This window comes from Bos javanicus, chromosome 1, assembly GCF_032452875.1.
Source record: "Bos javanicus breed banteng chromosome 1, ARS-OSU_banteng_1.0, whole genome shotgun sequence".
In the NCBI taxonomy this organism is placed as follows: Eukaryota; Metazoa; Chordata; class Mammalia; order Artiodactyla; family Bovidae; genus Bos; species Bos javanicus.
In genome coordinates, this window is record NC_083868.1 from 53666080 (window position 1) to 53679149 (window position 13070).

General features: G+C 33.8%; 1 protein-coding gene across 10 annotated transcripts in view; it reads left to right on the plus strand.

Annotated features, from left to right (window-relative positions):
- Nucleotides 1-13070, plus strand: part of DZIP3 (DAZ interacting zinc finger protein 3) — a 129937-nt gene that overhangs the window by 18188 nt on the left and 98679 nt on the right. For all 10 annotated transcript variants that reach the window (XM_061387289.1, XM_061387743.1, XM_061387915.1 and 7 more), the window contains 5 exons: nt 36-105; nt 2476-2631; nt 8158-8274; nt 10752-10832; nt 12062-12186. In XM_061387289.1, coding sequence (XP_061243273.1) covers nt 36-105; nt 2476-2631; nt 8158-8274; nt 10752-10832; nt 12062-12186 — 549 coding nt within the window. The remainder of the gene's footprint in view (nt 1-35; nt 106-2475; nt 2632-8157; nt 8275-10751; nt 10833-12061; nt 12187-13070) is intronic.

A 13070-nucleotide genomic window follows, 5' to 3' on the forward strand; every position in this document is an offset into this window, starting at 1 on the left:
GCTCTGAATATACCTTTCTTTTTCATTTAAAATAGGCATCTTCCTCTGGAAGAGCAGGCTACAGAGGAAACCAAGAAAAAGATAGACAAATCAACTGATCAACTGGTAAGAGAAAATTTAGTTAACTAATGTTGTGTAAGAATAGAATACTAAATCTGATCAGTTTAATTATCTGCTAAAAGTTTTCCTACCTATGTGGTCATCACTAAATCTTTTTTTCATAATTGATATTCGTGTCTCAAAGTTATTATAAACATCCATCCTCACTGTAAGTTAAAATTAGTAGATAAGTGAATTGACTTGCCCAGAAACATCACAATAATCAGTTTTAAGATATCTCTTATTTATCCTTTTAAGCAAAATTCAAACAAGATGAACACTATACACATAGCAAGAAAACATACACAAAGAATTTTATTTAGTAAGAAATTTCGTTGATGTGTTTCGGAAGTTAATTCTTTTTCCTGTTTTTATTTTTACTATCAGAACCTCCAGTTCTAAATGAATAACTTAATTATACACTAATACAAAGTGCTTGTTACCAGCAACAATAGACTTTATAGTAGATTAAAAGATACATTTGTGAATGCCATATGTATTTATATTTAGTGAAGCCTTGATGAGAGATATTTGTTTGATAGATTCTTTTTAATGCAGTTTTTACTTTCGACATAGTTTTATACAATGAATGATGTCCACTTGTTAATAAAGTTTATAAAAGTTGTCTAGTAACTTAGAAAAATATATAAACATAACATAACTATAGTATTCACCTGCATAAGGTTATTAAAATAATGTTGCAGAGAAGATACAACATGTGCAAATATACATAGGGATGTACACTTGGTCTAGGGGGACTGGATCCAGAAAAGCCATTTCTAGATATAGATTTCAGAACACATGGGCAAAGGAGGTAGAAAGTTTAAGTTGACTTTGGCTTAGATGCTAAATCTATTTTGCAAAAATAGATTGAGTACCAACTATTTTGACAACTTAAAAATTAAATTGTGTTTATAATAAGATTATTTAACAAACATGAAGCTTATAGTATTTCCTGTTGAAAATATTTTATTCATGCCATGATCTTACTTGTGTACCAATTTGATAATTAGTCTTAGATGATTCTGCAATGACTTTGACTGCAGAATTGATCTTTACTTTGAAATACATGCACTTTTGACAATGATCATTCTTTGTAAAAGTTTGTTTGGTTATTTTTTAGAAGCTCTTTTTAATTAACATTTTGAAATATTTCAGACCTACCAATAAAATTGTAAGAATACAGTGAACACATATAGTCCTTACTGAGATTTAGCAAACTGTTAACATTTCCTACATTTTTGCATGTAAATATAATGAAGTGTACCATAAAATGCAAGATGTATTTGTTTGGTGTTGTAGGTGGTGAAGGAATCTCAATTTAAGACTCAAACCCAGAAGGGGAGAGGAGGAGGAGGAGGAGTCCTGCATTAGACCTTATTTTTTTCTGAGTAGTTCCAGGTCTATTAGAAACCTGGCAGTCAGAGTCACCCCATACCAGTGATTGTTTTGCCTTCTCAGTGACTCTACGTGGCCTCTGCAGTAAAAATGTTTTTATATACATAGGTCAGTGGCTGCATATTCATAATCCCAAAGTTTCAGCAGGGTGTAAGAACTGTGGTATCTTGTTAAGGTTTGAAGGAAGGCCATCATCCATCCGTTCCAGGACATTTATTCATTTCTGTTGCCCACTCGTTTCTCACAATTAATGTTAATAGAAAATTCAGCAAGACTTGACTATATAGCTATCAGTTAACCATTAATTACAGCTTTATTAAGTCTACAAGGATCAGTTCCTGAAGTCCCAAGATTATTACTATTTATTCAGCTCTGACTGAATTGAGGTTAGGTGTAGATTATATTGTGCTAATTAATTATAATTTAAAGTATTACAACTGCATTCATTTTCAAATTGCTGTATGTAGTAGCTGACGCATTAGTCACATAATGTAAAAAGCACTGTTGGAGATACTTTTCATATTATTTTGTAGAATAACCTATTTAATATTTTAAACTTAGCATTTTTTATGCCTTTAAATGGACCAATTCACTACATGCTGTGTATTTCTCAAGGGCAATCATTTTTTGAGGCTTAATTCACATTTAAGCCTAAAATCATTCATGTTTCCCATCCTGCCACAATAAAAAAAGATATAATTATTCCCATCTTTGAATCTATGCTTTGTTTATAACTTATAAATGCGTTTATAATGGGCTTCCGTAAATTAAACCTTCTAGAGTTTTGATCTTAAACTTCTGGCTGTGTTTTACATTCCTTGAGAACAGAGAGAATGTCTTATGGGGATTTTCTGTAGTCTGTCAAAGTGATCACATATAGCATGGAAAGGTACTTTAAAAAAAATATGTCAACTGGTTTTAATATTGGAGTAAATAAGATCATGAATAATGGTGTAAATTTTAAAAAATGTTGTCTAGGACAAACAGGAAAATGACACACCTACTGATCTTGTCCCTGGTAACCTACTATTAGAAGTGAAGAAATTATTGAATGCAATTAACACTCTACCAAAAGGTGTGGTTCCTCATGTCAAGAAGTTCTTACAAGAAGATTTTTCCTTCCAAACTATGCAGGTAAGATAATAATTTGGTATTTGGGGCAGAAGTATAGCTCTCTATATATGACACACTGTGTTCCTTTACTGTCACACTACTGTCATACTCACACCACTTCTGACACTAAATATGTGGCTTTAGTCCCACACTAGTCAATTCTCCAGCATTCTCTGGGTGTCCTACAAGTCACTTCAGTTCTGACACTATCTACCTAGAGTTATCATCCAATCCCACAAGTTAAGAGCCCAGTCTAAGACTGCTCCCCTTCAGATGCCAATCACCTGTCCTCGATTTTCCCAGTACTTATGACTGGCTGGCTATCCATTGGCCAGTCAGTGAACACTTGTATACTCAGCTATGATCCCTCTTGAGTGCAGTAGTTTGCTAGAACAGCTCACAAAACTAGGGGAAACACATTTACCAGTTAATTACATGATAAAGGATGTGATTTATAGAGGATACAGCTGAACAATCACATGAAGAGATACATAGGGCAAGGAAGGGTCTCAAGTTCAGGAACTTCTCTCCTTTTGGAGTTTGGGTTCACCATTCTCCTGGCATGTACAAACGGGAAGTTCTTCAAACCCCATAATCTTAGAATTTTTACAGGGACTTCATCATGTAGGTATGTTGATGTATTAATTATTAATTTATCTTCCAGCTTCCCTCTCCTCTTTAGGGGTATGGTGCTAAAAGTTCCAAATTTCTAATCATGGCTTGATCTTTCTGGTGCCCAAGTGTCCATCCAGGAGTCCACCAAGAGTTACCACTTTAGAACAAAAGACACTGTCTTCCCTATCATCCAGGAAATTCCATGGGTTTTAGGAGCTATGTGCCTAGAACCAGAGTCAAAGACCAAATATTGGCAGGAACTGGGGACAGATCAATATTTGTATTTCTTATTACTTTACAATGACCCTTCCTCTCTCCCTCCCATCCATTCTCATTCTCTCTCTCCCTTTCCTCTTTCGGTCCTCTTCCTTCCCTTTCTTTCCTTCTTTCTTTACTATAACAGTGACACTAAGTTCTTGAAACTATCTTACACCTTATGAAGGGCTTTGGTTTCAGCTTAGACTTTTATTAATTAAATAAAATTGATGCTAGGCTTTCAAGAGTAATAGTAAGGATGTGGGTTAGTAGCTTATAAGCTATTACTAGCTTATAAGGTCTAGGGTTGAATTCTAATAATGGGCAACATACTGTTCTGGAAGAGGGAACTGCTTTCAGTTTTCCAAATTTGTAAAATGCTGATGGCTTTTTAAAAATATAAAATGTAAAGAAAATAATAAGACTTCTGGATTTTTAATGAGATAAATATTCTAGAGAATAGATTGTTGATTTGCATCTTATAGTTTTTCTAGATAATTTGTGAAGCTTTTGACACAAGATAGCCATTAGTTTGTAAATTAATGAAATTTCCCAAAGTTAAAGAAAATGATTATCTACTCTTCTTTGTGACAGTTAATTGGGGGAAGGAGACAACACCATATGTGTCCTGAAAAGGCCACATTTATTTTTTCTGTGCAAGAATATATTATTAATTATTTCCATGAAACAAATTAATACTATTATGATTAAAAATTCAAAAAAGCTCTAAAAATATCCAAAGACTTTATGTACAATTATAACCTTAACTGAGGTAATATACCACAAATATGAATTCTGGATTGAAATTGATGGAATAATGCCACTTTTTCCCTCTCATCTTTTGAAAATCACCTAGAAACCACAATATGAAATAGAAATCAGTAGCCTTATTATATAAACAATAGCTAATTAGAAGGTAAGAATGAAAGAAAAGTACTACTGATGGCAACAAAAAAGATAAAGTACCCAGGAAAACACTTAAGAAGTACACAAGAAATAAATTGGTATTTCTCAAAGTTTTTTCTAAGCCACTTACATGAACCTGTTCTGACCCTGATACTAGTCTCAAAGAATGAAAATCTATGGGGGTAGGTCTGGGAATCTACATTGTAGCAGGTACCACGAAACACCTATTTTTTCACATTTAAGTTTAGAAATAAATACTATATTAAAACAATATGTAAAAATTTCTAAGACTTTATTAAAAAGTAAGGTATGAAGACCTGAATGGGAAGCAATAGATATAGGAAGACACAGTGTGATAGAGATGCTGATTTTCCTGAAATTAAAATTTACAAATATCACAAAATTCCAAGAAAAATAACAAGAGGGTTTTCTATTTATTAAAAGCTAATTCTAAAGTTCAAATCAGAAATTAAAGGAAGAATAGCCAAGAAAATTATGAAAGCATTGTAGAAACAAAGGGCTGGGAGTTTGCCCACTTTGATGTTAAAACTTACCGTGAAGCTCTAATAACTAAAAGATTGTGTTACTTGCTCTTGACTCTACAGACAAGTCTGGAAAATAGAAGAGAAATTCCAGAAGTAGACCCAAATATATTCAGGAATTTTATGTATAAGATAACAGGAATTGATAATACTAAAGGGGAAATGAACCGATCAGCAGTCCCAGAGGGAGATTTTAACACAGCTGTCTTAATAAGTGATAGAACATGAACACAAAGCTAGTAGAACTGTAGCAAATGTAGTCTAATTTATTTGGTCTAATTCATTTATATATATGTAACATTGAACCCAACAGTGACAAAAAATATATTCTTTTTAAATACACACAGAATATTTACAAAAATTGACCGTGTGCTAGTTCATAAAGCAAGTCTCATCAAATTTCAAAGAATCAAAACATGCAGAGCATGTTCTCTAACATTTGTACAGTTGATTTAGAAATTAGTTATAGATATACAAACTAGAAAATCATTGTTCCTAAATTAAGATATATACCTCTAATCTAGTTAATCTAGGGGTCAAGTAAGTTAGCACATTGGACATTAGATACATTTTAGAACTAAAATATATGAAAAACATGTATCATAATTTGTGTTGTTAGATAAAAGCTGTGCTGCAAGGATTATTTGTAGCTTGAAATGCATATAGTAGAAAAAGAAGTAAGGTTGAATACCAGTCATCTAAACAAAATTCAAGAGTTTAAAGAAAGAACAGCAAATTAAAAGCAGAGTTTAAAAAAAGAATAAAGATAGCCAAATCTAATGAAATAGAATAAAACAAATGCCTGGTAAGAATGTTAAGAAAAAAGGCAAAAATAACCAAACTCATAAATAAATGAACATGAAAGCTTCAATACAAATTCCATAGTCATCTACTTTGTCTGAGGGGATTAAGAGATACAGACTTACAGCTGTAAGATAAATAAGTCAAGGGGATATAATATACACCTAAGGAATATAGTCAATAATATTATAACAAGTTTGTATAATGATGAATGGTAACTGGTGGTATTGCAGTCATCATTTTATGAGGATGTCATAAGAAAAATGTCAAATCACCATGTTTCACCTGAAATATGTTTATTATAAGTCAATACAGAATTCTGGTACTTACAATGGCTGCCTGGGTTGGTTTCAGGCAACCTTCTTTTGAGAATAACTAGAAAAACAAGGCAGAATCTTTCTTAGTAATGATTATTTGTGCTTTTCTTACAGATCACTTAATTTAGCTAGGGATTGAGATGATTCCAAGTTTTACTTCTGTTCTATAAAGTGTCTGTTTGTGGCTTACCCTTTGTAGCAGATACTGTTGGTGCCCTGCCCATACTCCTTGGTCCCTTGAATCATTTCAGTATGCTCTGGACAGTTTCTAATTTTCAGTATCTACATCTCTATGCTTCAGGCTTTTTTTTTTTTTTTTTCTGAAACTGCATGCATGCATGCTTAGTCACTCAGTCGTGTCCAACTCTTTGCAACCCCGTGGACTGTAGCCCAGCAGTCTTCTCTGTCTATGGGATTTTCCAGGAAGAATACTGTGAGCAGGTTGCCATTTCCTAGGATCTACCCACCCAGGGATTGAACCCACATCTCCTGAGTCTTGTGCATTGGCAAAAATATTCTTTACCACTGTGCCACCTGGAACTGCAGAAAGCTATAATTCTCACAGAATTTTAGAGATCTCAAGGAATTAGTACTCTCCTTGACCTCAGAAAGCACACCATCAATAAGCCTTGGGAATTACTATATAAAAAATCCCAGTTCTCTCTCTCCTTAAATTGAATAATACTGAGGTTGAATTTTTCAATGGTTTCTGTTGTATTAACCCTAGTGAGCCACTGTGGTAACTAGCTTAATAACACACCTGTTAATTTAAAGCCTGCTTTCTCTTCCCTGATTCCCTTCTTCACTCCACTACCATTGTTCTCTGCACCTGTCAAATAAAGTACTTGCATTCATATCTTTGTGTTAGGGTCTGCTTCCAATTGGAACCAAAACAGACACTTTTACTCTAAGGGTAAATTTCTTCAGGATTCTAACCAAAAGAATAAGGTGTTTACCAGGGACCCTGTTCCTTGGTAGGTCATACACTCCCAATTTCCCTCCCAGCTCCACAACTTTGTTGAAAGCTTTGCCTAGCATTTCAACCTCTCAGCCACAACTGAATACAGCAGTTGCATTAAGAAAAAAAAGTGGCTGCAAAATCAGTCTCTTGTCTCTGGGCCTTCCTTCTCTCTTGCATGTTGGCCCCATAGATTTTAATGCCTTGGTAGTCCATTGCTTTCAAAATTAAAAAAAAAAAAATTGTACTTTATTCAGCTTTTTAAAGTTCTGATTGAGAGGATTGCTCTGAAACTACCTAAACTGTTTGGCAAAGGTAGAGCTTCAGTGTTATATTTTATATACCTTCTCAGATTCAAGAGATATTCTTGAGTATATGAGTTAGATGAGTCTGCAATTCAGATGATAGTTCTGAGCTCAAAATATGAATTTGGAAAATGTCAATGTGTAGACACTATTTAAAAAGATGATCCTGTATTACTTTATCTAGGGATGTGTTTTGATAGAGAAAATTGAATGTTATGGAGACTGAAGTAAAGTATCTAGTTAACCTAGGAGAAGAACTGGAGAATATTGGAAACTGGAAACTGAGTTAAAGTATAGATTAAATTTCCGAATGTAATTTAAGCCAAGCACTTTGGGGTACAAGGCATTGGGGAATGGACACAGAGATAAGACATAGGTCTTCCTTTATTTCATCCATGTAAGTAACAAACTATGGTACATAATTTATATATTAACTTGGTTTCAATTAGATGACAGCATAAGATGATTTGCCCTGGTGTTGGTATTTTTAAAGCCAGCCTTCCTGCTTACTAGAGTTTTAGGGCTGGAAAGAAGTTTTTAGCTATGTTAGAGAATAGAAGGTATCAGAAGGAAGTGGGATTATGACTTTTCCTCTGAAGTAGGAGTGGACGTTACCAATTCTTTTGCAAAGTTGGTATTTAGTATTTTGAGGAAGTAGTTATAAAGATTTGTCAAATCCTTAAAAACAAACAAATATAAGAACAGTTTTGTCTAGGTTGTGTGGATTTTTTTAAGGCCTCTTTATTCTTTAGATTTTCTATGATTAGCATATATTATTTGTTTAATAAAAATAAATGTTGATATTTGTTGTAACTTAAGGAAATTTTTGGCCAAATTATTTTTCACAGAGAGAAGTTGCAGCCAATAGCCAGAATGGGGAGGAAATTGTTCCTGCTTTGACCTTACGTTTCTTAATAACACGACTAGAAGCAGCACTTAAGAACATTCAAGCTACTAATTATACTGTAAGTGTTTTCTTTTGGAAGTTTGAAATAGTGGATTTGACAACATTTTTCAGTGAGAGAGCATCCAGTATATGCTTATTTTAAGGTGTAGGCCAATTTGTATTTTCCTTACTTACCTCTAGAAATACATATAAATTGATTTCTTGCATTTGTCTTGTACTTTCTCATGACCTCATCTCTTTAATAAGCCTATTCTAGTTTCCTTTCCTACCATAAAATTGTTCATCTTAAATAGAGAACTTTGAACTAGTATAAATGGGCTTTCCCAGTCAGACATGAGTTATGAACTTCAAAAACTACTTCTTCCTTTCCTTCTGATTAATAGACATCTCTTCTTTTTACTGATATTTCTTTAATTGAAGTGTGTTAATTTCTGTTGTACAGCAAAATGATTTGGTTATATATACTTTTTTTATATTTTTTCCATTATGATTTATCTCAGGATGTTGAATACAGTTCCTTTTACTATACAATAGGACCTTTTGTTTATCCTTTCTATACATAATTCTACTGATATTTCTGTATTTGTAAAAATTGGAACTTCTATTATCTGTGTAATCATGTAAGATACAATTGACAAGACATATATTTGAGGTCAAATGATACTTTAGAAATAGAGAAAAATCTGAGGAAACATAAACATTGCTTCAAAAATAAGAACCAATAGAACAGGACATAAAAGGAAAAGGCAGTTCTTTGAATAATTGGGTCAGTAAAGTAAGCTAAGTTTTGCATACGTGTAGAAGATGGATTAGAGTTATCTTCAAGCAAGGACTACCCAGACATCAAACAAAGTAGCCGAAGACACCACTCCCATATTACAATGGTGTACACAGAGATGGAAAAATGATCTTTTTTTTAGGACTTTCAGGATAGGTTCTAAGAGATGATATATACTGCTGCTGCTGCTAAGTTGCTTCAGTCGTGTCCGACTGTGTGCGATCCCATAGACAGCAGCCCACCAGGCTCCCTTGTCCCTGGGATTCTCCAGGCAAGAACACTGGAGTGGGTTTCCATTTCCTTCTCCAATGCATGAAAGTGAAAAGTGAAGGTGAAGTCGCTCAGTTGTGTCCAACTCTAGCGACCCCATGGATTGCAGCCTACCAGGCTCCTCTGTCCATGGGATTTCCAGGCAAGAGTATTGGAGCGGGGTACCATTGCCTTCTGCGATCCTCTGTCTAAAATGTAACAAAATTCCGGACTCACAGAAGAAACTTCCTGATGTTCAGCATAAGTTGCTTCTTTGGCACAAACAGTCTAAGTACAGTGAGCCACCCCTGTTGGAGAACAATGGTAACACTCTTGAAATCCAGATTTCCAGACACCAGCCAAGGGTCAGACTTGAAAGCAGGTGTTTCAAAGGATAGCATTCTCAGGCCAGATATGATAAGGTTTTTTATGTACAGGTGTGTATTGGTTTCTGCCATTTTGTCACAAGTGTATATGTTTATAACCACTGCTGCAGTCATGATAAAAGAACTGTATCATCACCATGAAAATCTTTTGCTGCCCCTTTACAGTCACATATACCTTTTACCATCCTCACTCTTCCTAATGCCCAATCTATATTCTCCATCTCTAATTTGGCATAGGCTGTTTTTAAATAAGGGCTTTCCAGATGGCACTAGTGGTAAAGAACCTGCCTGCCAATGGTGGAGACAAAAGATGCAGGTTTGAGCTCTGGGTCGGGAAGGTCCTCTGAAGGAGGACATGAAGGAAATATTTGTGTTTCAATTTTTCATTAAATAAGTGATAAACTTTGTTTATGACAAAGTTTGGTTCATAACGGAGAAGGCAATGGCACCCCACTCCAGTATTATAACAAAAGCACCCATGAACAGTAAAAGACTTTGTTAAGAGATCCTTGTGCTTTTTAAGCTGGATGGTAGATACTTGGGTATTTGTTATTATCTAAAGTGTTTCTAGAGGCTTCCCTGGTGGCTCAGATGGTAGAAAACCTGCCTGTAATGCAGGAGGAATGGGTTCAATCCCTGGGTCAGGAAGATCCCTTAGAGAAGGAAATGGCAACTCATTCTAGTATTCTTGCCTGGAGAATCCATGGACAGAGGAGCCTGGTGGGCTACAATCCAGGGGTTGCAAAAAGCTGGATACAACTGAGCCATTAACATAACAACAACAACAACAGAGTGTTCTTCACCTAAAATACAATGAGAAAAATGGAGAATTAGAATTTTTTGAAAAGTTTTAGTATAATAAATATTGATGGCATTTGCTTTTATTTTCTTTGCTCAAACTCTAATGTTTTATTTTGAGATTATTAACTGTTTTTCTTCTGGGTCTAATTATTAAATACATCTAAAATGAATTCTGTCATGATTATTAGATGATTGACAATAAAATGATAATTTAGCTCCTTTTAATAGTTATTAAATAGGCCAAGGGTATTTAATTAAGCTTTCTATACTGAGAAGTAGCATAGTCTAAATAATCAACTAAGGTATATTTTATCTTTTTAGGCACATCAGATTAATATTGGTTATTACCTGACATTACTGTTTATGTATGGAGTAGCACTCACTGAAAGAGGAAAGAAAGAGGTATGTAGTATGTGTTATTTGTCCATTACAAATAAATCTTTTCACATACTTTGACTTCATTTTAGTAAGTTAAAATCTTGCTTTTTAAAAAAATTCTCTAAAAACTGAAACCATTCCATGACTTTTCTGTCATGTTTTTAAGATACAGAGTAATTGTGCCAGAGACTATTTTGTGAAACTAAAAATATTGATAAGATAAACTTAATGTAAGCGTATAGCCTTGAAATAACTACCATTTGTATAAAACAGAAAATTTTGTTTTGCTTGTTTCATATATACATTTTAATCCATTTTCTAGTGTAGTAGTGTAGTTTAATCTCTCTGGTTTTTATCTTACCCTCTTACGTAAAATATGAATTTGACCTCAGTTCTTCATTAAATAAGGTGAAGTACAAAAGTAAAAATCTAGGAGTTAACTAGGTGATCTCTAAGGGTCCTTACAAATTTAACATTTTCTTTTGCTTATTTTTAATGATTTCTCAATTTCAGCCTTGATATCTCTTTTACTTTTTGTATTCTTAAATTTGTACTCTCTTCTTGGTTTCATAAATAAGTCTAACTTATTAATTAGGTGAAGTAGAATTTATAAGTGACAAACTGAAAACATTTCCAGTTTAAATAATTTCACATAATGCTAATTATTGTTTAGTGTGTTGTGCTAGAGGATGTTTTAAAATGAGGCCATGTAGTACTTTTTTTCCCTCAGGGAGATTGGGGCTATTGTGCCTATTCTAATAATAGTAACTGAAACATTTATTAGAACTGACCTTTACTTCTATACCTATATTGCTTAGAATCAAGATGATCCTTCCCCAAAAGAGACTGTATGTGTGGTCAAAAAGTCACTTATTTCCTGTTTTAAAAATTAGGAAGATTTGTGCTCCAATTAGAAAAAAAAAATAGGAAGAATTATATTCCCATAGTCATTAGAAGAGCCCTTATTTTTGCTAGTAATATTTGTCAGTTTTAGACATAAAGATTATTATTTTAATGTTTCACTTTGAAACACTAAAGACCTTAAGTTCTTTTGTAACTGTTTTATTAAGCGCTGAGTACATTTTTTATGGGATCATATGCAGAGATTCTACAAATAGAGATGTGAATAAATGACCAAATGACTGAATCAGTATTAAAGCTGCTCTATCTTTTCTAGTTTAGCAAATAATTGTTTATTGTAAAAGGAAAAAATAATTTTTACATCAGCCAAACCTAGTTTTATGTTGCTACAGGATTATATAGAAGCTGAGAATAAATTTCTAGTGATGAAGATGGTAATCCAAGAAAATGAAATTTGTGAAAACTTTATGTCATTAGTTTATTTTGGCCGTGGTTTGCTTCGATGTGCTCAGAAGAGGTAAGAATTTTAATTAATGGGTAGTTCTTGCCTGTTAACTTTCAGTATTATGTAATGGAAATAAAGTTTGCACAATATACCAGGGATCATGACATTTGTGCTCCATTGATTCTTTTTTCTGTCACTGATTGTGTAGATCATTTCATTAATGTACTTGAGAATATTAAATATCAAATTTAACAGGCCATGGCAATAAAAGGTGGTATAGCATAGGCATTAGAAACATAGGCTTTGGAGTCTGACAGGCCGATTCAAATACATTTTATATCACTTCCTGGTATACGACCCTGGGAAATTTAATGTTGCTAAGCCTAATCTTTGGAACTAATAACAGTGCCCACCTATTAAGGTAATTAACACAGTGCTCAGGACACAAAAATACTATTCTTAATAAATAATAATTATAGTTATTAATATTATTACCACTTGAAATGGGTGTTTAAGTTATAAATGAGCTTATAACACATTGAAAGGGTCCCAGTTCTGAGTCCAGGGGTATTGGGTATTACGCAGTTAGGTACAGAGGAATGTACATGGGCTATCTGTTCACTTCCCATATGTATGTTGTTTAATCACTAAAGTCATATCCAGCTCTTTTGGAACCCCATGGACTGTAGCCTGCCAGGCTCCTCTGTCCATGGGATTTCCCAGGCAAAAATACTACAGTGGGTTGCCATTTCCTTCTTCAGGGGATCTTCCCAACTGAGGGATTGAACTTGAATCTCCTTCTTTACAGGCAGATTCTTTACCACTGAGCCAACAAGGAAGCCCTCCAATATGTGTATCCTTAGCCATTTGTAGAATCAATCATTCATTTTATTTCTAAGCATTTATTATATATTAGAGACTGCTCTAGGTGTTAGGGGTAAATAGTTTACAAAACA